The sequence below is a fragment of the Sphaerodactylus townsendi genome, linkage group LG03 (assembly GCF_021028975.2).
Source record: "Sphaerodactylus townsendi isolate TG3544 linkage group LG03, MPM_Stown_v2.3, whole genome shotgun sequence".
Lineage (NCBI taxonomy): Eukaryota > Metazoa > Chordata > Lepidosauria > Squamata > Sphaerodactylidae > Sphaerodactylus > Sphaerodactylus townsendi.
The window spans coordinates 151,967,873-151,991,696 of record NC_059427.1 but is presented as its reverse complement, the minus strand read 5'-3'; the positions used below and the strand labels follow the sequence as shown (position 1 = coordinate 151,991,696).

Below are 23,824 nucleotides of genomic sequence, written 5' to 3'. Positions count from 1 at the left end.
GGGCTGTGCTTCTTCTGTGGTTACCTCTATCCTGCCTCTCTTCTCCAGTGCAACAGTCCCTATCCTGAAACACCGTTTGCAGAGGAATGTGGCATCGCTGGCATGGAAGCCTCTGTGTGCTTTCATCCTTGCAGTGGCGTGCCACAGCTGTGTCCTGCTTTGGCATCTGGACCCCACTTCCCTCTCTACCAGGTTAGTAGCCAGTAATTGCAGGCCTCCTTGCTATTTACCCATTGGCTGGAACCTATGTTGACTCTGAGGCCCCTTCCGCACATGCATAATAATGCACTTTCAATCCACTTTCACAATTGTTTGCAAGTGAATTTGGTTATTCTGCACAGCTGCAAAGTGGATTGAAAGTGCATTATTCTGCATGTGCGGAAGGGGCCTCAGAGGCACAGTTGTTCTTTCATGTTACTATTTGAACTTTAGGGAACCCTACTTATTTTGCGGGGACTGTAGTTTAGGGATTTTGTTTTGTTTGGGGAAGAGGCTGTTTCCCATTTCCTTTCTCCCCTTTCCCCAGTGCTGTTCTCAGAGCTATGACTTAAAAATTCAAGACAAATAAACTGTACAGCATCCAGTAGTGGTTCAGGTGTCGGACGAGTACTTGGGAAACCAGGTTCAAAACCCACTCACACCATGGAAGCTTGCTGGGTGACCTTGGACCAGTCACATGCTCTCAGCTCTGACCCTGGTTAGACTTCCAAGGAACACCAGAGTCGTGACACAGAGGCAGGCAATTACTACTAACCTCTGAATGGCTGTTGCCTTGAAAACCTTACAGGGTCGCCAGAAACCAGATATGAATTAATGTGTTAGTCTGCAGCAGCAAAATAAAACAGTGTCAAGCAGCCCCTTAAAGATTAACAAAATTTATTCCCAGCATCTGTGGAACCAGTATGTTTCCCAAGAGCATTATGCTCAGCCAAAAACAACTTGCAGGTGGTCCCTGGCCTGAAAGATATCTGGCTGTCCTCAATTAGGGCTCTGTCAGATGAGACCTAGGCCCTGTGGACCCTGATACAGAGGTAGACTGGGGCCAAATGGCACCCGGAAACAAAAAAACCCTCCGGACACCCCTTGCATGCAGAGCCCCGCTTGCTCACGAGTAAGCCTCGCTTGCTTGCGAGTAAGCCACACTTGCTCGCAAGTTGGGCTCCAGCTCCTCTTTGCTGCCTACAAGCCAGGCGCGAGGGAAACTCATGCCCGGCTTGTAGGCAGGGAAGAGGGGCTGCCCGTTTGGTCACGTGGGGGGGGGCATCCAGCGCCCCCCATGTGACCAAAAGGCGTGCGCCCGGGGATATGGGGTACCCCATGTCCCTAGGGTTGTACGCCACTGCCCTGATACATTTCTTTTGGGCCTGCAAGACAGAGCTGTTCCACCAGGGCTATGGTTGAGACAGCAACAGTTTTCCATGTAGTGGCCTCCCTTTTCCTCTTCCCCCTCCTTTATTTTCCTGCTTGTGCCAAATAGGGAGCATTGGGTTTTAACTTGTTAGTTTACACTAATCTGGATGATTTTGGAGAGTTTTAAATTGTATGGATATATATTACTGTTTTAATCTTACTGTATTATTTTTATGCTTAATCTTACTGTATTGTTTTACGTTGTCATCTGCCTTAGGGCCACAAGGGGAAGGGCAGCCTGTAAATAGAATGAAATAAAATAAATCTTTCATGAGCCAGGGGAGACTTTCTCAGATGCATTTGTCTCTGATTTATGACAGTTTAATCTTTTAAGGTGCTCCCCTGTTTGATTCAGTGTACAAAAGAACCTGGAATATAACTTACGCTAAGAAACAAATACACGTCTTGCAGGCACTACAAGTGATACTGGGCTCCCTCTGGTTCCTAATGTTTCTCTACACCATGTGGATGTCACTTAACTTTCTACCTGTGAGTGCCTGCACATGTGTGTCAGAAAAGCTGGTGTTTTTAGGAAAACTAATTCTGCACTGGGTAACCAGAGTGACGTTAGGTGTGTCAGCACATGTATGCGGAACAGTTCTGGGAGCGCTCCAGGTGTTGGGTACTCCTGTTCCTGATGGAAACATCTTGCCTTTTGTCTTTTGCCCCCGCAGGCCATCATCTGGTTGCGCCCACGTGCTCAGCCACCCCGGGCACTGCCCTGTTACCAGTCTGGCATGGGCACCCAGTGGAGGGTTGCTTCTGTCAGCATCGCCCATCGACACTGCAATGCTGGTGAGGCCTGTGGGTTGCTTTTGCCTGGGTGCGGGGGGGTAGGTGGATACATGAGACGAAGCAAATAAGGATATTGCTAATATGATGACTCTGTGCAGCCATAGCTCCCAACTGTAAGGGAAAGATGAGTGGTTTTGAGGGGCAGAGGTGGGAATCTGTGGCTGGGCAAGAGGCGTAGTTCATGGCCAGGAAGTCACCGAAGAGAGGAAAAACTTCCTCTTTCTTGCATCATCAGGGTGGTTTTGCATCAGATCCACTGAAAGAGGAAGGGGCTGCACCAGGCAGCAGCAGCCATGCAAGACAACTAAAAGTTTTGTCTTTGTTTGCTGTAGGTGTGGGATGTAGCCACAGAAAGCTGTGTCCAGCTGCAGTGGTTTGGAGGAGGTGGGGTCACATACCTTGCTTGGTCAACTGATGGCAGCAAAGTGCTAGCTGCCACACCTTCAGCCGTCTTCAGGTGAGTAGAGATGGGCTAGGAGCCTTATAAGCTTCCTGCAGCAAGTGATCCTCAGAAGCGAGTTAATGTGTTTTAATTCATGTTTATTCTGCCTTCCCTCCAAGAAGCTCAGAGTGGGATACATTATTTACCTGTCCATTGTATCCTCTCAACATCCATGTGGAATGGGTTAGGCTGCGTGACTAGCCCAAAGTCCTCTTTAAACATCTTGTGTCTAATTCTGCCGAGAGCGCTCTTACTTTTTCCCAGCATATTGTGTATTGATTTTTTTTTTCAGAGTCTGGGAAGTTCAGATGTGGACTTGTGAGAAGTGGCCAACAATCAGGGGTCCCTGCAGGGTAGGTGTCAGAACCTCCTTTAACCAGACAATTGAAACACTTGTTGATGAACAAAGACTTCTTTATTGCAGGCAAGATAAGTCCCGTACAGTGGCAAGAAGTCTCTGCCGGTCCAGCAGAGACTTTGATAATATAAAGCAACCAACAAAACCCTTCCCCGCCCATCTTTCAATTCCACAGCTGCAACTACAGGCCGAGGTATGTGGCCTTCACTAGCTAGCAGAGAAGATAAGATGCCCAGAAGCTGCAGAATGATACTTTCACATAACAATTTCACACAGACCAGAGCTCCCTTCCTCCAACCCCCAGGCCATACCAACAGTAGGTTTCAAAGCTTGTGGGAGAAAGCTTCCGAATGAAAGAGCTTCATGCTGGCAGGGTGCCTGGTGGCCTTCTTCTGCTTTTGTTTTTTAATCAATAAGATTTATATCCCACCTGTATCCATTAGGCACAAAGTGGGTTATGCACATTTATCTTGCTCTTCCTTTGAAGGTTCTACTAAGTCGGGCTACTAAGTTATTTGCGTTGATCAGATGGAAGATAATTCAGACTGGGTGCTTTGTGCAGATCTTCTCAGAGAGGCGTGGTCTTTCCAAGGATTTGAACACCTGCAGGTGTTGTTCCATCTACTTTTCTTTCCAACTACATTGGGCTCTGTTCCAAGACCTGCTTCTGGCAACCTGATTTATCTGAGTCTCTGTGTACTTCCCTTCTCTGTTCCAGCCTCAGTACTTATCAGTCCCTGAAAGCACCCCCCCCCCACAAAAAAAAATCATGCCTGAATCCTAGACCTGGCAGGGTTCCGTTTGCACCACTTTTCAAAACTTGCTGCAAAATTCACAGCATGCATTTAATCCAGGGTTCCAGCTCTTAGGGTTTGCTTGCTAGAAAACACCTGTGATCTCCTTTCCCAGACCGGGTGCTGGAGTCCGGATGGCAGCCGCTTGCTCTTCACAGTCCAGGGGGAATCGTTGATTTATTCCTTGTCTTTCTTGGAGTACAGTGGTAAGTGTGGATAAGGCATGGCTGCTTTTGCGGGGCTGCACGGGGTCTGCAAGCAGAAAAAATGCTTTGGAGAGCAATCCTGAATGGCTCCTGACTCCACTGTTTTACTGGGGCAGATTGGCCAATTTTTGCGTCGCTTATTCTGCTATCCAAAGCCAGAAAATGTAAAGCAAGCAGATCAGTGAAAATTTACTTGGCTTGTATAATTTAGCTTCCTTTGGTGTGGAAATCGGATCTTTAAGTACAGTTATGCAGCCTGGCCTGTTAGGAAGGCAAGGGAAAATAGGATAAAGCAAAAAAATGAACTGCGAAGCCCACATCCAGATTCTTAAACCCATCAGAACGGGTCAGAATCCCCTCTCCCACTCCCAGGTGTAGAGACTGAAAAAGAGCTTTTGCAGCTTCATATCTGCCTCTGTGTGTGTGTGTATATATATATATCATTCATACTGTTTGTAGACCATTTGTCAACCCTCTTTTCCATCCAAAGATGCTCAAGGTGACATGGAGATTTTAAAAAACCCCACAATTCCATTAAAGCCATTTACACAGACACAGCTTTGTGTAGTGGTTAAGAGCAGGTGCACTCTAATCTGGAGAACCAGGTTTGATTCCCCGCTCTGCCACTTGAGCTGTGGAGGCTTATCTGGTGAACCAGATTAGCTTGTGCACTCCAACACACGCCAGCTGGGTGACCTTGGGCTAGTTACAGTTCTTCAGAGCTCTCTGAGCCTCACCCACCTCACAGGGTATTTTTTGTTGGGGATGGGGAGAGAAAGGAGTTTGTAAGCCCCTTTGAGTCTCCTTACAGGAGAGAAAGGGGGGATATAAATCCAAACTCCTCCTCTTCTTCTTCTTCGTCGTCGTCGTCTTCTTAATAATGCAGGAAGCAGCAGAGCAACAGAAATAGTGCCAGTCTTCCTAGAGTGTGACATTCTTGTTACAGCATGTCTGCTACTTGGTTGAGCCTTCTTTGGCTCTCTACTTGCGTGTGTAAATTGAAGCCTGGTTCAAGTTCAGATAGTAGCAACATTTCTTGGTCTCCTGAGACAACTGGAGAGGCCACTGTTCCAGTAACACTTCCATTCTCTCCAAGACAGATACAGCATAAGAGAATCCTTTGGTTTTGACCTAAGCATATGGGCTTACGTTTCTTAAAGTGGCTTGCAGCCCTACATTCTCTGTTGCATGACCTTTTCTTTTTGCCCTTCTTCTGATATGCTCTGGCTAGCCTGTGTGGCATTCATTGTACCCTCACAACTATCCTCCCAAAATGAGATAAGCTCAGAGAGGGAGGCCGCCCAGCCAGAGTTGCAGCTCAACTTTGATCTTACACCTTTATTATTTTCCCAGAGAACTTTTTGCAGCTGAACTTCTTGAGAGCCAGCATGGTGTAGTGGTTGAGAGCAGGTGGATTCTAATCTGGAGAACCAGGTTTGATTCCCCACTCCTCCACCTAAGTGTCAGAGGCTTATCTGGTGAACCAGATATGTTTCTGCACTCCTACATTTCTGCTGGGTGACCTTGGGCTAGTTGCAGTTCTTCGGAACTCTCTCAGCCTGACCTACCTCACAGAGGCTCATTCCGCACATGAAGAATAATGCACTTTCAAACTGCTTTCAGTGCTCTTTGAAGCTGTGCGGAATAGCAAAATCCACTTGCAAACAGTTGTGAAAGTGGTTTGAAAACACATTATTTTGCGTGTGCGGAAGGGGCCACAATGTCTGTTATGGGGAGAGGAAGGGAAAGGAGCTTGTAAGCCACCTTTAGTCTCCTTATTGGAGAGAAAGGTGCAGTATAAATCTGAACTCTTCTTCTTTTACTTAGTGCTTCACGCAAATATGACCCTCTCCAATTTCGAACTGGAGATTTCCTCGGTTTTGGTACCCATAAATCATAGTTAACCATCCTGAATAGTTTATTATGGCACAAGGCCAGCAAAAAGAAAACAATGACGAATTCAAATTGTACATAGATACAGCAATCCATGGTAAAAGAAGCTTCAACTTAAAATCTCCATCATGTAATACTGCTCCCTGTCTTAGCATGGAGCTGCGCTTATTATATGCTAACATACACAATTTAGCTACCTTCATCCTATTCATTCTCCACACCAGCACTTTCTTCTTTGTTTCCTTTTGTTAACTGTGAAGTCGGCCTTCTGTCGCCCTGCCTTGCAGGTGAGCACCAAGGGCGGGTTGGTGGATCCAAGACGGCTTCCATCGTGGCTGATTTGTCAGAAACCACCATTGAGACTCTGTATGGGCCAGAGAGGTGAGCCAAGTGGACCATGGGCTAGATTGTGTACGTAATATGATTCCATGCAGGTGTTGAGCAAGGTGTGCTGTTGGTGGCAGCTGTCAGATGCAGGATTCTGACAATCTTGGCATTAATTTTAATGGGCAAGTTTCTAACTCTTAATGGTGCAAAGGTAAGCCAGAAAATAGCTTGGTACAATCTCAGGGGGTGGAAAGGAGGTCTTCCTAAAACTTGATTTTTCTGGTGATCAGAAGGGCTCCCCTCTGCTTTGTGAATTTTCTCAAAGCATGACTATGAAGTGTGACTTTCCAGCCCATATATAAGGGTTAAAAACTTGCTTACAAAAAAAATGAAAAACCTGAGATTCACAAAATGTCAAATTCTACACCTGCTGTAGAATACATACCAACTTTTGATATGTGTTTGTTTTAGCATTTTTACTTTTATGGATATATCTTTTAGAATGTATAGGTAGTGTTTACAAGCAACAACCTGGGGGCCCTTAAGGAATTGTGGAAGAGGAAATAATTTAGAAATCTCACCCTTCAGGGTAGTCTTAAGAGCTATCTGCCCTTCCCCCCATTATCCTTTGCTAACTTCTCTCTCCCCCTCCCCCCTTGTTCTTTAACTCTCAGCTTCCCTTATTGTTCTGGACTTCCTGGGCATACTCAGTATTCCTGAAAGTGTTTTTTTGTTTTTTTGGAAGGGGGGGGGGAGATATTTCTCCTCTGATTAATTAACAAAAGTCATATTTTTCTGCATGCTTGGGGTGACGGAGACTCTATTTTATCTGTAAGTGGCCTGATTGGGCTACTGCTGTGGTTAGCCCCTGTTACATTTGCTTTATTATTAGCAGGGATTCTTTGCATGTGTCCAATATTCTTGCATCTCTGCTGTTCCTTCAATGGCCAAAGTTTGAATACCATCTCTCAGGCCTCCCATGAATATCCCTTGCTTGGTTTGCAGTGGCTCTCATGCTATACCCTTGTGTTTCCAGGATTGGAGGGGAGGTGCATTCCATGGTCTGGGATCCAAGCGGAGAAAGGCTTGCAGCTGTGATCACAGGTAAAATATTAGAAGCTTCAGTAAGGATAGGGTAGGTGGGCAGGGCCAGGTACATGCAGCATCCACATGCAGTGAACAGAAGTTAGTTCAACTTAAAATGCCTCATGCTAAGAATCCCACCCTCAGCTTACTGTCTTTTACAAGATTCTAGTCCTTATGGCTCCTATGAACAGGTTTGAACAAGTGTAAGTGGCTCCTGGTGATGAAGTCAGAAGAGGCTGAGATTTCCCCTGATCAAGTAAAGTACTGTGCTTCAACGCCAGCAGAGAGCCAGCGTGGTGTAGTGATTAAGAATAGGTGCACTCTAATCTGGAGAACCGGGTTTGATTCCCTGCTCTGCCACTTGAACTGTGGAGGCTTATCTGGTGAACCAGATTAGCTTGTGCACTCCAACACATGCCAGCTGGTGACTTTGGCCTAGTCACAGTTATTTGGAGCTCTCTCAGCCCCACCCACCTCACAGGGTGTTTGTTGGGGGGGGGGGGGGAAGGAGATTGTAAGCCCCTTTGAGTCACCTTACAGGAGAGAAAGGGGGATATAAATCCAACTCTTCTTCTCTTCTTCTTCTTAATGAGCCAGAATTCATTTTCTTAATGCATGTTTCAAGTCAGTGTGGTGAAGTAATTAAGAGCAGTGGACTCTCATCTGGTGAGCCAAGTTTGACTCCCTGCTCCTCCCCATGAAGCCTGCTGGGTGACCTTTGGCTAGTCACACTTCTCTCAGACCTAGGGCTAGTCACAGTTCTCTCCACCTCACCTGCCTCACAAGGTATCTGTCGTGGTGAGGGGAGGAAAAGTCAATTTTAATCCTTAAAGGTAAAGACAAGCAGGGTATAAAAACCAATTAATTTTGATGCATAGCAGATAATTTAAGCACAGCTGTGTCATTGGGACTCTGGAACAAGGAAAGTGGCTCTGTGAGAATTTTCCTTCTCCTACTTTACCTCTTCGATGATCGGACAGATCTTGACTTCATCTGTGGTTTGCACATTCCAAATAAACTCACGTCTTGCCAAGGGAGGACTGTGTGCACCTTGTGTTTTTTGGTGCTTGGCACTTTTTAAAACATATACAAGCAGTTGGCCCTGACCTGGAAAGCCCCAGCTAGCCTGATCTTATCAGATCTCAGCAGCTAAGCAGGGTCAGCTCTGGTTTGTACTTGGATGGGAGACCACTAAAGAATACCAGGGTCGTTATGCAGAGGAAGTAAATGGCAAACCCCCTCTGTTCGCCTCTTGCCTTGAAAACCGTACCGGGTTGCCATAAGTGGCCTGCAGCCTGATGGCACTTTATACACATTCAAGTTGCAATCAGGAAAGACTCACTCCTTTTACTCCTGCGTATTTCAAGAGGGCAAGCGTAGAAAAAACATACGCCTCCTTTGTGCTTTTTCTGTGTATATCCAAGTCCACCAAATGAAATGAGAAATCAGCCCTTTTGTTTCACCTGACTCTGCTGCAGGGATATCACAGTGTGCCGGGCATGAGCATAAGAGCATGAAACTGCTTCTGCTTGTAAGGCTTAAAATAACTCTCCCCTAATCTGCATTTTAAAGCATCCTGTGATCCTCTTTAAAGCCAGAGCTTTGGAGACAAAGGTCCCAGCAACGTCTTTGTTGTTCAAAGGCATTTTTTTTAAACCGGATTTCTAATCTGTCAATCCTTCTCTAAGCCCTAATAAAGTACGGGAGCTCTTGTTAGTGGCAAATGGGCTGAGGCCGTAGGATAGGAAAAGAACCCTGTGGGATGCAGAGTGAGAGAGAATGCGAGCATTTGGGTTAGGTCGCATTCCCTCTTTAGCCTCAGAATCACCTCTGAGGATCAGACTAGACAGTATGTTTGCCACGTGTCAGGGGTTACTAATGTTCTCAAACCCCATGAGTCTTGATCTGGCTCATGAAAAAGTATAAACCTTCCAGTTTCCTGCAAACATTTTAACATATTGCCCTTCTCACAGTTGTCAAATTCCTAAGACATCTTTTATGAGAGCAGCAGTGGCGTAGTGGTTAAGAGCATGTGTACTCCAATCTGGAGGAACCGGGTTTGATTCCCAGCTCTGCCGCTTGAGCTGTGGAGGCTTATCTGGGGAATTCAGATTAGCCTGTACCACACACGCCAGCTGGGCAACCTTGGGCCATTCACAGCTCTAGGGAGCTCTCTCAGCCCCATCTACCTCACTGGGTGTTTGTTGTGAGGGGGGAAGGGAAAGGAGATTGTAAGCCCCCTTGAGTCTCCTACAGGAGAGAAAGGGGGAATATAAATCCAACTCTTCTTCTTCTTATCTATTTTACAAAACGGACACGGGAACATTTTGCTGTGTACCATTATGAAGGCCGATTATCATCAATAATTAAAAGTTCCTTGCAAATTGCCCGGACTATGTGAGTAAGAGAGTACACTGCCCTGTTCCAGAAATTTTTTTTTGTTAACATTTCAGATCCAGAATGTTACCAAATACGCCAGTCAAAAATGAGTGACAGATTATTGCTGAGCTAATGGTAAAAGCATAAGAGCTCAGAAATCGTTTGCAAAGTTCACCTGCAGGTGGATTTGTCTTTGGGAGGATTGTTCTTAAGAATTAAGAAAGCTATTCTTAAGAAGCGTAATAGCTTGACATTATTAGCACTGATGGATAAGAATAATTAACGAGAGTCAGAAGGAAGAAGAAGAAGAGTCTGGATTTATACTCCACCTTTCTCTCCTGTAAAGAGACTCAAGCTCCTTTCCCTTCCTTTCCCCACAACAGAGACCCTATGAGGCAGGTGGGGCTGAGAGAGTTCCAAAGAACTGTGACTAGCCCAAGATCACCCAGCAGGAATGTAGGAGTGCGGAAACACATCTGATTCACCAGATGAGCCTCTGCCCCTCAGGTGGAGGAGTGGGGAATCAAACCCGTTCTCCAGATTAGAATCCATCTACTCTTAACCACTACATCATGCTGGAGGAGAAGGAGGAGGACCTTCAGCCCCCACCCCTTGCACTGTTTTCCTAAACTGAAATGGTCACGGGGGCCTATATGTCCTGAAAGTAGCTCCCATAAATCTCCTTCCAGCATATAGGAAAGCTAAAACTCCCCCTATGCACAAACACACATATATACACTGCACTCCCAAACTGATCTGGGCCCCTGAGTAATTGGGAATGTTAATTCCCCGACATATCCGTCTGTACAATGTGTCAGAATCCCAACTCAACCTGTGGCAAATATAATGTCTGCTGTACTTTCTGTGGTAATTACCGGTACCTTGCTTCCACTTCTGCCGCACTCTGCATGTGTTCTCCAACTATTCAAAACTGGAAGGATTGAAAAGGCCACATATTTAAAATGCTTACAAGCCTGCCCTTCTTCAAGCGTTAGTCGTTCGTTCTTCTGGATTCCTGCTGAAATGAACTGAATGCTCACTTCTGTCTTTCCCTCTATCTCTGAACATGCAAACTGCCCTTTAGGCTCTGCCAAACTTTTACCCGCAACTCCATCTGCATGGTTATCAGGCGTATTCCTTACTCCTATTTTTCCTCCTTGTTTGGCAGGCTCTTCCAACTGCAGGACCGTCATTGCAGTGTTTCGAACCCGCAACAGCCCCGTGTTTGAGCTCTTGCCATGGTTTGTATGGACACAGTTTTTGGTTGTTTGGTTGCTCCTCAGCTGAAACCACATCCTTGGCTTCCAGAAGCTCCACATCTTTTATTTCGCTTCCTTGTTCCTTTGCAACAGGCAGTGTTTGGGAGGAGGGGGACTCGTAATCAAATTCCATCCAATCATGAAACATTTATTTATTTTTGAAATCTTTTTCTATCTCACCCTTTCAACAGTTTGGTATGGCTTAGAGAGCCAGTGTGGTGTTATGGTTAAGAGCAGGTGCACTCTAATCTGAAGAACCAGGTTTGATTCCCTACTCTGTCACTTGAGCTGTGGAGGCTTATATGGTGAACTAGATTAGCTTGTGCACTCCAACACATGCCAGCTGGGTGACTTTGTGCTAGTCACAGTTCTTCAGAGTTCTCTCAGCCCCACCCACCTCACAGGTGTTTGCTGTGAGGGGGGAAGGTAGAGGAGTTTGTAAGCCCCTTTGAGTCTCCTTACAGGACAGAAAGGGGGATGTAAATTCAAACTCTTCTTTTCTTATGATAAAATTAAAAGACTCATTAATGCTGTTATCCCAAGGGGAAGAAAATACAGAAAATGTAGAAAGCAACTTTGTACTTGTTCAGTCATTGAAACTACAATTGGCCAAGCATTGTCTTGGCAAGGACTACCTTTCAGAGACTGACAAAGACTGAACCTTTTAGGGAGCGGCCAGATGGGGACAGCAACGCTGAAGACTCTTAAATGTCTTGCTGACAAATCAAATCACCTGTGGTCGGGGTGACTGTTAAAGGAATGATTCAGCTGACTGAAGCTTTCACGTGGGTTCCTGTGTAGAGAAGCACTCCATTAGATCTTTTGGGAAACAAGCTGACTTGCTCAGGGCCGTTTTGTACTCCTGCCATGTAGATATTAGTTTTGTGTAGGAAGTGCCAAAACCCCCTGGCATTTGCTGTCACATGAGAAGAATATTCACTTGTTTTCCTGCACTTACGTGCAACAGGAAGTGCCGGTCGGGAGCAGACAGCAGGCTTGCTGTCCTCAAAAGCTTGCTCTCATGACGTCTGATGCCACCTGCCCCTGCGTTACCGGTTCCCTTCCTTGTGCTGTCCTTGCGGTTCACCATCTGCCAGCTTTCTGATGTCTTTAAGGCCTTTGAGGGAGCCGGGCGTATTATGCCATCAGTGTTTACAGAGCAAAAAATTCTGAGCGTTCCATGAGAGCACTGAATCTTTAGGAAAGTGGAATTTAATAAATAAATGAATTTGAATTTGCACAGCATTGGAGCAGGACTGGCTCCCAGTAAGGTTCTAGGGCTGCTGTTAAGTCTTGGCCTTTAAATCCCTGAATAGTCAGGGACCGGAGAACTGAAGGAGACCCCCTTCTCACACACGAACCTATGTGGATGCTTTGGTCAGTGGGAAAGTTCCTGCCCTTTCTTCTCCCTCTGTCAGAGGTTCAGAAGATAGCAATTTAATAAAAAGGCTCCTTTTGTGGGGGTTGTGCAAACGATGTGGGGTTCTTTCCCTCTGATGTTCCTTCCGCTGCATCCTTTGTGTCTTGCTTCAGATAGCCTGGGGCTCACATGGATTCTGAAATTTACCAGTGCGGCTATTGCTCTGGTTTCCTGTGTTTTGCTTGGATGTTGATCTGGGCTGTTTTATTTGTGTCATCTTTGTTCATTGATTTGTGACTTCATGAAGTGTTTTAAATCACTGTTTGATTGTGGAGCCAACAAAGCAGGTTAAAAATAATCTGGAGGGAAATTTGAGATGACCCAAGAGGTGGATGTGAGCCAATGCATTATGGCTTCATTTCCACTAGGAGGATTTGCTGGGTTTAGAGCAGCGATGGCAAATCTTTTGGGCTCGGCGTGTCAGAAATTTGAAAAATGCCTAATTTGATTCTCCTGGGGTGTCACCACCCTCTTGAACAAAAGAGAAACAAATATTTACATATTTCTTGTATTTAGAAAAATATGTTCCGATCATGTGTGGTGCTATGTATTATATAAAGAGAAATTGTTACAAAAATGACTCAAACAAGGAGAATAGTTGTCAGATGCTGATAAATGCTGCTGTGTCAACCAAAACTTGGTGGCCCGTCACCTTTAACATGGGTATCATTGGTTCACCATCACTGTTTTAGAGAATGGCTTTGAAGGAGGCAAGGGAGGTGCTGCCTTGTAGCTTTGCTTCCCTCAGAAGGCGGCAGTGGTATAGTGCAGAGGGGGGCTAGAGCCCCGGGCACCACCTTCTGGGGGGCGCATTGCAGGACTGTCCCTCCCTCACAACTGCACCTAGCCCCTGAACTCAGGGCATGGTCACAGTAGAATGCCGGTCACCCAGGCTTGCCCTGCCTTCACAAGGGGTTCCAGGGCGGGGCTAGCCTCGCTGGCTGTGCTCCCGAGCTCCACGTGGAATGCGGAGTTAGGGGAGCCTGCTGGCCAGCGTTCAACTGCACCCCTGCCCTGCCATAGGAAGTTTAGGGGGAGGGCATAGTTGTGGGGGGGGCACCCAGGGTAAGTCCCCAGATGCCATCTTGCATATCTACACCCTTGAAAGGGGGGGCCCCAGCAAAATGGACAGAGTTTCAGGAGTCCTGTTATTTATGAAAGAATTTGGATTGCAGGGAATTCAAGGAGTAATTAACTTCCTGGATCCATATTGGGACTCCATGAAGCAGCTGTGAACCAACTTTAGCATTAAAGATCTTAAGAGCTGGAGGAATGAAGGAGTGACTGTAACTATTTTAAAAAGTGCAAGTGCAGAAATAGTACTAGATCAGGGGTCTGCAACCTGCAGCTCTCCAGATGTTCATAGACTACAATTCCCATCAGTCCCTGCCAGCATGGCCAATTGGCCCGGCAGTCCAGGGCTGAAGATCTAACAGATCCATAATCTAGATTGCAGACCCCTGTACTAGATGTTGCTGAGAGTGCGACCTTCCTATGGAATATCCATGATAGGTTATAAGAAAATAAAAGGCCAAGGTACTTAAAACGTTTAACCTGCTCAACTTGGATGTTGTTTATTACCCAGCTAAACTTCTTCTGATATTTAGAAAAGACCAAAACCTTAATTTTCTCTTAACTGATTGCCAATCTGTTGAGTTCACAGTAGTCCGCAAAGCGCTTCATTAAGCATCTAAGGTCAACTCTAGAACAGGAAAATAGCACAGCATTGTCTGTGTATAGCAGAAGTGAAACATGGGATGGACTTAACTTCGGGGCATGACTGTTAACCTCAGAAAGAGCAGAGGGAAGATCACTTAAAAAGAGGTTAAGAAGGGTATGGTTAAGACACACCCTTGCTTGACCCCTTTAAAAATGGGGTACTATCATACAAAAGGTCCTATTGGGAACAATTAATCCAGCAGCGGATGTTAGTATGTAGTTGCCTTATTAGGAAAAGAAGTCTGGAATCAATTTTTGCCCAGAGCAATGCTCTCGGCACAGAATCAAAGGCTGACTTCAAATCAATGAAGGTGGCGTAAAGTTTGTTTGATCGAATATTTACTGGCTAAATGTAATAGCACCAGGGTATGGTCTAAGGGTGATTTCCCTTTGCAGAAGCCTATTTGTTCAGCCCCCTGAAGTCGTGCCCGCAGGGTCGCAAGGAAGAGGCGAGACGCGGTGATATCATCCGGTGGAGAGAGCCAGCAGCAGGAAGCGCGGGATCCGTGGATCTGGCAACTCTGCTGTGTGCTAGTCCCTGGCACCTTTTATTAGGGTTTCTCTGGGGGCGTGTAAAGGGGTCGGATAGCGGGAGAGCGGGAGATCATCATGTGATGCATGATCTCATCGGGCTGCTACGTGCAGGAGGAAGTGTCCGTGTCTGGGTCTAATCCATACCTGGGGGCAAGAGCCCTTTTGTCCCTTTGTCTGGGACACCTGGTGACCGTGAGTCAGGTAGTTCATGACCTGTGACTCACGGGGGGGTGGGGGAGCGTGTGCGCCCAGAAGGCCGCAGCTGGCACCGGCATTCCAGGCGCGCTATCTACGGTTCTGCTGGGTTCGCGGGCTCACCCCTACATCTCCCCGTTTCTAACGTTTTAGAAAAGGGGGGACCGAATTTGGCTGGGACAATTTAGAGGGACGCTCGCCTCCCCAGGAACTTGCTCAAGCTGGCTGAGCTGTTTGTGCAACGTGAGAACCTGGTTTCGACGTAGGGGAAGGTCAAAGGGTTTCTTACAAACGTTACAGGCAAAAGCAGATATACATTGAACAAGGCAGGACCCAACAACAAGGGATACAATCAAACCAATGAAGAATTATACAATAGAACTTAACCATCCTCCTGGCAGCCAGCTCCAAAGGGCTGACCACCAATGAGGCAACACATCGTATTTCAGATTAGATACAACATCTTGCCATTCACGCACTTTCATATGAATCAAATGGGAATTATCAGAGAGATTAAAACAACACATATTATTTACATTCTCACAGCCTTGGTGATGCAATAACAACAAGTAATCTATAGCGGCACGATTATCTAAAGTCGCTTGACGAAGTTCCTGCTGCACGGAGGCCAGAGCATCCAGAGCAACTGAGGTGGAATTAATGGATTTCGCAAGGGCGCAGACCAGACGGCCAATAGTCTTGGCATTGTAGGAAGCAAGTCCGGGGACTCCCACAAGGGAGGTCGCGAGGGAGACGTATTCTGCTTCGGAGAAGGCAACCGCGTCGCTCCGGCAGCCCGGATCGAGAGGGAGGGTGGAGCGACGGCGGCGCTTGGGCTCCCGGGGCGGAGCCTGTGGCAGAACGATGGTGAGGCGGCTAAGACAGCAAAGAGTCCCGGCAGACAGACGAGCGGGGATGTAGTTGAAGGTTCTCTCCCCGCAAGTCCAGAACCAACCTTTAGGGAGCAGGATGTTCCCATACACGGGGGGAATGTCCTCCATATGTGTGCAGTTCCAACTGGCCGAGCCGGTGAAGGGGCTCGGACTGGCTTGTGCTCCTGCCACATCGATGATGCGGGCACAAGTATTGGACTCGTGGTTGGCGACAGTTTTGGTGATGAGGGAGAGAGCCCCAGCGGGGAGGGTTTGGACAACGGGTCCCCAGTCGGCGCTCATAGAGTACCTGATAGACGAGGCATTCATGAAGGGGCTCAGGCCAGACTCCTCTAGGAAGTCTCCAGGGGCTTTGCAGACGGGAAGCAGGCAGGAGCTCAGCAAACTCCCCACCCCCAGATACTGGCCCAAGCAGAAGGACGAGACGTTGGCAGCGGCAGCGAACCGCTCCCAGATGTTGGCTTGGTCAAGATCCAAAAGGGGGTGACCAATTGTCACCGGCAGGAGGCAGCAGAGCAAGCAGATGATTGTGACTGCAGAATTTGCAGTAATAACCGCAAAGATGGCAGCGCACAGATCCTTGGGTGTCTCGGGGCAGCCACACTGTTGCAGCAACTCCCGAGCCTGGCTGGTCGTCGCCTTGACGTCCCCCCAGGTCATCCGGGTCGTCGGACCGTTCCGGCGCTGGCGGCGGCTCCGTCGAGGCAGCAGGGCAGGGTCCTCCAGGGAGATTCGCTCCATTTCTGGGATGGGGTTGGTTTCCTTCTGGTGCCACTCCATGGGCTGGCCGGGCATGGCAAGCTGTTATCCACAGGGGACCTGTAGGGAGAAGGACTGAAGCATACCCCCTTCCCCAGGTTATGAGAGGGGCCGGGCCCCGCCAAGCTTGGTCTGGGAGCTGGCGGTAGTAGACCTGGGCGTGGGGGAGAGGCTCTGACTGCCTGAAGTGCCTCTCCACGGGGGTGAACTGTTGCCCCGAGGGTAGGGCGAGCAAGTTCAAATGATTGATGGTGAATAAGACTTTTGATACGGTCTGCTGGATGAAACCTAGATTGGGGGGGCCACCTACTCCCCTTTCTTTAGTTTGTTTGGCTAGAATTTTCTTGAAGGTGTGGTTGGCCCGTTCGACGATCGCCTGGCGATTTTGAATGTCTGGGGCGCGGGGCTTGTGACAGGAAGGGCGAAGGGCAAGCCGTTCCTATGGATCGTTGGCGTCAGGAACGTCATAAGGATGCGACGAGGTGAAGGTCCGAGCCTCCCGGGAGGGCAGGCAGACCCTGAGGGTATTGTGGGTATGCATACATAATTTCTGTAGAAAAATGAACTTCGAAGGAGTCTGCATAGGAAGGAACGCATTTGTAAGAGAAGCAAATGCAAGGGGGGATCAATTCTGAAGATGAAGCGCAAGAAGCGGCCTCAAAGCGAGGTCCAGAGAATATTCGCCGTGACCGCAGAGATCAATCAGGAGAGGGTGCTCAGATGTTGACATAGGGTCTGAGCATCTAGGCTTGGCGCCAGCCAGAGACCGCTCCTTAAGGGGCGGCCTCGGCCAGAGGCGCCGGAATAGCCTAGGGTCCTTAATAGATTTAGAAGTGATTATAGTGCTTAAACTATAATCAACCGAACTGTCACCACTCAATTTAGAAGTGATGACATAGTTAACCTGGGGCCTGTCCTGGCAGTGCTGCGGTACCAGGACTGGCCCAGATTTTAATCCAGGGAGGGCCAGTCAGCCAATTGGCCCTCCCGCCTTTGCTGGTTGAAAGAATAGAAGAAGAGAGAAAAGGAAGGAGCTCCAGAACAGAAGCTCTGGGGTGAAGAGAGGGAACACAATCAGGGTTGGGAGGTGGAGATCTCAAGGTGGCCGGCTGCTAGTTGTATTATTTCTGGGCAGAGGCCATTGTTCCACCCAAACGGGGGTCTCGGTGATCCATGTGAGAGGGAGAGCGGTGGGAGTAGACTTATCCATCCCAGACTAAGGTAGTTTTGACCTGGTTCATCAAATCCCTTCCCCACAAGTTAACGTGGATGTCCAAGACAATGGGGGGGACTGTGAGCTGGCGCTCAAGTCCCGGGCTGCAGACCGTGAGTGGGCGGATGCTTCGTCTCGCGGTCTGCTTTCCCCCCACCCCCCAGATGCGCGGGCAAGCCTCTGTTGGCCACTGATCAGGCCACTCGGCTGCTCTGATGACGGTTACGTCGGCGCCGGTGTCCACAAGCCCCTTGAACGGACACCCTTCTATGGTGAGCTCCAGGTACAGACGGGAACTACCGATGGGCGTTTCCACCGCCGCTATGGTGGTGCCGGCTGTGCCTCGAAGGTGACCTGGACTCGTGGCCTTTATTGAACCGGCGGCAGGCAGCGCGTGGGGCAAGAGGATCAGCTGTGCGCAGCTGACCCCGCTGGGCAGTTCCTGAGGGATGTTTGTCCACACCTGGACGTGAATGGCTCCCTGGTGTGTGGAGTCAATGACCCCTGGAACAATAAACAACCCCTGCTCAGTGGCGGAGGCCTTGGGCAAGATTAACCCAACGGCTTCTGAGGGAATGGGATCGCTATACTGAGTCGGAGCAACGAGGATCTCATGGGGGAATTTGAGGGAGAGAGATTGAGTGCAGGTGAGAGAGATGCCGTTGGAAGGGGGTGGTTCGGGCGCGGGCCTCGGTTCCTGGGATGTTTTCAGTACTCTCCTCCTTGGTCCTGGGCTGGGGAGAGGCCCGGTTGCGAGTTTCCCGACTGGCACTCGCTTCTCCAGTGGAAGCCTTTCTGGCACCGGGGACATTTGGTCTTGGGCCTTCCCGGGGGTCCCTGCCTCCCAGGAGTGGGCCCCCCTCCGTCAGGGTTGTAAGCCCCCCCGCCGGGCGACCTACAATCCCTCCGGAAGTGTCCCGGCCTGCCGCAGTTGAAGCACCCGCCTTGGGGCTGTCCCCTGGTGGTGGAGAGCGCTGCGGCTAAGAGGCTGGCCTGATGGGCAGAAGAGCCGATATCCTGGCAAGCTCTGAGCATGTCGGCCAGTTCGGGGTTCTTCCCTAAGCCCGTGATCGCTCTGCGGCACTCGGCAGAGGCGTTCTCCTTGGCAAGCCGCATGAGGAGCTCGTTCTGGGCTACCTCATTGTCGACCTGTCTCTTCAGAGCTTCCTGGAGCCTGTTCAGGAATTCTGCATAAGGCTCCTGAGGCTTTTGTCGAACATTGGAGAAGCTTTGAGCTGGCTGTCCGGTATTAGGTACCTTCAGAAACGCTCTGTAAGCGCAATCAGAGGCGACCGCGAGGGTGGCCTCCGGCAGCCTCCGCAGCCATAGAGCTGCTCGGCAGTATAGGCACCGCCAGAGGCTGCTCCTCTGCTTAGGCATTGCTGGCGGAATTCGCTTTCCCAGACTACGTACTGCGCAGGGTTCAAGAGCATATGGAAGGTTGTTTTCCAGTCTTCCGGTACCATTAGGTGGTTCCGCATGACCGCTTCCAACATGCCTCTCACGTAGGGGCTTGTGATCCCCACGTCCTGTATTGCTTTATGGAGTTCGGTGAGGACGTTATAGCCTATGGGGCGATACTCGACGACTCGCTGGATGTTGCCATCGTCCCCAACGTGGTCAGTGAAGTGGACGGGGCACAAAGAGCGGAGGGCAGTATCGTCTTCCGTCAGGGTCTCTTTCCTCAGCAGGTCGTGGTTAATGCGCTCTGCTAGAGTTTTGAAACTCGCGCCATTACGTGGCATTGACGGAGGTGCGGTGGCTTCAGAAATGGAAGGAGGAATCGGAGCGGAAGGCGGAGCGAGTGGAGGAGGAGGTCGAGCCGCGACAGTGCGAGCGGGAGAGTTTGAATGAGGCAAGGAAGCAAGTGGGACAGGAGGAGGACAGGCGTCCGATTTAGTGGATAGAGAATATTCCGGGGGTGAAATTGTAGGTGAAGGATCGAAAGGAGGGACATCTATGGCAGAGAGGCCACAGACCTGCAGACTGATGGCGACATAACATTGCCTCCACGTCAGTAGCAGTGACATCGGCGCGCGAGGCTCTCTGTGCAGAGTGCGCCCGATGTTTTCCCAGTCCTTAAGATTCAATGTCCCCCTCTCAGGGTACCATGGACATTGCCTATCAATCTCCCCAACCAATTTGCGCAGATCCCTTCTCTTTACTGGGACTCTGCCGCTTTTCGTCAGTGCTTTCAGTTCGCTAACGTGCTTGTCATAAGCCGTGCTTTGGCAAGCTCCCATACTTACCGGTGGTTCGTCAGACGAGAGAGTGTCCTAGAACGCGGGTCCGTGGACGATGATCCAGCGGACGATCGGTGCAGGTCCAGTGGACGATCAGTGCACCGAGGGGGCCTATCCCAGGTGACGGTAAGCGGGCGGAGGTTGGAGATTCCCGAGTTTCGGCACCAGCATGAAGTCGTGCCCGCAGGGTCTCAAGGAAGAGGCGAGACGCGGAGATATCATCCGGTGGAGAGAGCCAGCAGCAGGAAGCGCGGGATCCGTGGATCTGGCAACTCTGCCGTGTGCTAGTCCCTGGCACCTTTTATTAGGGTTTCTCTGGGGGCGTGTAAAGGGGTCGGATAGGCGGGAGAGCGGGAGATCATCATGTGATGCATGATCTCATCGGGCTGCTACGTGCAGGAGGAAGCGTCCGTGTCTGGGTCTAATCCATACCTGGGGGCAAGAGCCCTTTTGTCCCTTTGTCTGGGACACCTGGTGACCGTGAGTCAGGTAGTTCATGACCTGTGACTCACGGGGGAACGGGGGGCGGGGGAGCGTGTGCGCCCAGAAGGCCGCAGCTGGCACCGGCATTCCAGGCGCGCTATCTACGGTTCTGCTGGGTTCGCGGGCTCACCCCTACATCCCCACTATCAGTGGCGTATGGACCGAAAATGGCTCCTGGGGCAAGACATCCCACCCTCGTGCTGCCACTCCCCTTGCCCGGCCTCACTTATAGCCTTCCAACCTGTGGGGACCATCCTTCCATGGGCAGGCGGGGTGGTGGCTGGGCCCTGCTGTGCCTGCAGGCTTTGATTCCCCGCTCTGCTGCCTGAGCTGTGGAGGCTTATCTGGGGAATTCAGATTAGCCTGTGCACTCCCACACACGCCAGCTGGGTGACCTTGGGCTAGTCACAGCTTCTCGGAGCTCTCTCAGCCCCACCTACCTCACAGGGTGTTTGTTGTGAGGGGGGAAGGGCAAGGAGATTGTCAGCCCCTTTGAGTCTCCTGCAGGAGAGAAAGGGGGGATATAAATCCAAACTCTTCTTCTTCTTCTTCTTGTTCGGGGGCCCTCCCTCCAGGCACTACAGAGGGGGGGCAGTGGTGGCCGGGAAGGGCAGGAGGCCTGCGGCCACAGCAGATGCCCCCCCCCCCGGGATTATATGTCAAGGCCAAGGGCTTTCAGGTCATCTAGTAACTCAGTCACTTCTTGTATTGAGCTAGGGGGCAAATTTGGTAGACTTGGACCTGTGGTCAGTGGAGGCCAATTTCTTATTGTGTCTTCTTTAAAAAGATTGCAAAAATAGTCATGCCAAATGTCAGGGGAAATACAAGTAGGAGTAGGTAGATTCCCTTGGTCAACATTGTTAATCATAGCCCACAATTGCTTAGAGTTGTTAGTAACCCCTGCTAGGTGAAGACATTCCCATTGAGTGTTGACATGTTTGTTTCTTTTTGATTAACAAGCAGAGGTTATTCCTACATTGAATTAATTGATTGAGAAGGTCAGGAGCTCTAGATCCCCTGTAGCTCTGATAGAGGGAGCGAATATGGCTATTATACTCCAAGCACTCCCTATCGAACCAAGATGTTCCCTTACTACTGTTCCTCAGTACTTCAACACAGGACTTCAAAAGGGTGTCCACAACTTGCTCAAGGGGGGATTCAAACCTAGAGATTGTCCCACATGGGGAATCTGCAGTGAGAACAGAGGATTTAAGGCTAGTAGCTCTGGGAGATCTAAGTAAGTTTTCAGTAGTTTCAGGAGTCCTTCCTTTGGGTCTCTGCCTGCTTTTACGTGGCCCCAGTTCTAGCATAGTCGCCATAGCCTGTGGGTGTCCTTTGGATTAAGAATACCTTTCTGTCTTCTCCTTCCTCCAGTGGTTTCTTGCAGCGTGAAGTCGGTGCACAGCCCCAGCTGATTGCCTTCCATCCTTGCTTTAAGAAAGGAGCCGTTCTGACAGTGGTGAGTGTTTTTGAAGAGGTTGTAGGAATGCCAGCAGAAGTTGTCTTCTATCCTCAATAGGTACAACAGCAGCACCTGCTAGCTAATCTAACAGCAGCTGGACAGAATTCACAGGGCATGGGCCTAATAGAGGTGGATCAGTGAAGAGGGTTAACTGCAGTCAATCATTCAAAAGATGTGTCCTGCTTTTAGGGGGTGAAGTGGCGGGAGACTTCAGAAGGCCCACGATGTCAGCATTGACTGTGCTGCAAACATAGTTCCCTGTTGTTAGTTCCCGGTGACCATGGGTGGAAATAGGTGGAAGATGAGTTTTGCACACAGCCGGGATCTCACTGGTCACCATATCTGGGGGGAAAATTCTCTGGTCAAATTTGTCAGTAGCTCAGGGTGGATTTCCTTCTAGTCATGTCTGTAATCCAGTTTTTGGTTTGTTCTGTAAATCTGCTCTGAATTGATCCAGCCACCTGGGAATCTCCAATTTTTATCTTTCTTTTTTTTTAATCAGCTTTTCTCCTGAAGCATTCTCTCAAACCTCTGGTAGATGAGCCATGTTTTTAAAAAATGTGAATTAGTCTGAAGCTGCCCTGCATTCTTTGCTGCTAGAAAGTTTGCATTTAGAGGATTGCTCACCCTTTGAGGAGCCTGAGCCCTATATTTCTGCAGGCTAATAATCTGAGGTTAACTTCCTGTCCTCACAAAATGGTGACCCATACATAGATGCACATGCCAATTTCCTGAGGTAATTCTACCATATGCATTTAATTGGGTGCGATTGATTCATTCAGTCACTCTGAATGCAAAATATAGCAGAATTTGCCTCCCTCAGAGAGAATTGGAGAGAAGCTGGTAGTCCCAGAACAGTAATTTGTGCAGGGACAAGTTCCTCTGCCATGGTTTTGGGATTCTTTAACATGTTCAGTGGGTTGGTTTATTTTTTTATGGTGCTCGCTTTCTTCTGGCTCATGGGGAGCTATTGCCTTGAGGTTCCAAAGATAAGTTCAGTAGAGTCATGGCCGCTCAAACTCTAGAAGCCAGGTCAGACAGATAGGGCTCATAGAAGTGAACCAGCCAGTGCAGGTGTGGGGAGCAAGCTGTTTAGCCCTTGGGTCATGCTTAACTTCATTCTCTACCTCCCTCCTATCTCTTTCTTTTAGTGCTGGTCAACCGGAAAGGTCAGCCATATCCCCTTTTTCTTCGGCAGCAGTCCATTTCCCTCTTTCAGTTCTCTGCAAAGTCCCCTCGTGCCTTTGGGCAGTCGAAGCAGCACCCGGGAGCAGCCATTGTTTTCGGAACTCTGACCTCCGGCAAACCGGCCTAGTGCTTTTCACCATTCAAGCCTCTCTCTCTCTCTCTCTCTCTAAGAAGGTCTGTGTGGCAGGATGGTTTTTCATCAGAAACCTGACTTACTCTCAGTCTGACTTTGGGAGCGCATATTCCTTCCTTCCACTTGCCTTAGATGGTTTGGCATGTAGCACAACCAGGATATCAAAAGTTTCCGTCACTTGAATGACAACTGCCCATTTGGGATGAAAAATTTTGTAACTGACCCTGAGACAGGAACTAAAAGTTTTAAAAGGAGGACTGTTGTCCGTCTGCTTGTAAAAATCCTGGTTCTTAGCAAATGCAGAGGCAGTTCAGCACTTCCAACTCAAACCTGTTCAGGACTTTGATAATCAGGATTCGTAAGTTATCATTCTGGAGGAAAAAATAAACGGGAGTCTTGTGGCACCTCAGAAGTCTCACGAGTTTTTTTTTCCTAGTGTAAGCATGTCTTAAACCACATTTCATCAGATTTGGGGAGGTTTATTCTGAGTGCATGGCCTCTGTCTGTCTGCACAAGCACAAATTCCAAGGTACTTTAGAGCATAGGTGTCAAACTCGTGCCCCTCCAGATGTTGTGGACTACAGTTCCCATCATCCCTTGATGCTGGCAGGGGATGATGGGAACTGCAGTCCA

The 23,824-nt window shown here is 49.0% G+C and overlaps 1 protein-coding gene across 1 annotated transcript in view; it reads left to right on the top strand.

Annotated features, from left to right (window-relative positions):
* The window catches only part of AAAS (aladin WD repeat nucleoporin), a 39,768-nt gene extending 16,173 nt beyond the window's left edge, over positions 1-23,595 (top strand). Inside the window, exons 7-16 of the mRNA XM_048487501.1 lie at positions 49-192; positions 2,085-2,205; positions 2,538-2,662; positions 2,940-3,000; positions 3,915-4,005; positions 6,186-6,279; positions 7,262-7,329; positions 10,859-10,931; positions 21,783-21,867; positions 23,022-23,595. Coding sequence (XP_048343458.1) covers positions 49-192; positions 2,085-2,205; positions 2,538-2,662; positions 2,940-3,000; positions 3,915-4,005; positions 6,186-6,279; positions 7,262-7,329; positions 10,859-10,931; positions 21,783-21,867; positions 23,022-23,165 — 1,006 coding nt within the window. The 3' untranslated portion in view covers positions 23,166-23,595. The remainder of the gene's footprint in view (positions 1-48; positions 193-2,084; positions 2,206-2,537; positions 2,663-2,939; positions 3,001-3,914; positions 4,006-6,185; positions 6,280-7,261; positions 7,330-10,858; positions 10,932-21,782; positions 21,868-23,021) is intronic.
* The last annotated feature ends 229 nt before the right edge of the window (positions 23,596-23,824 follow it).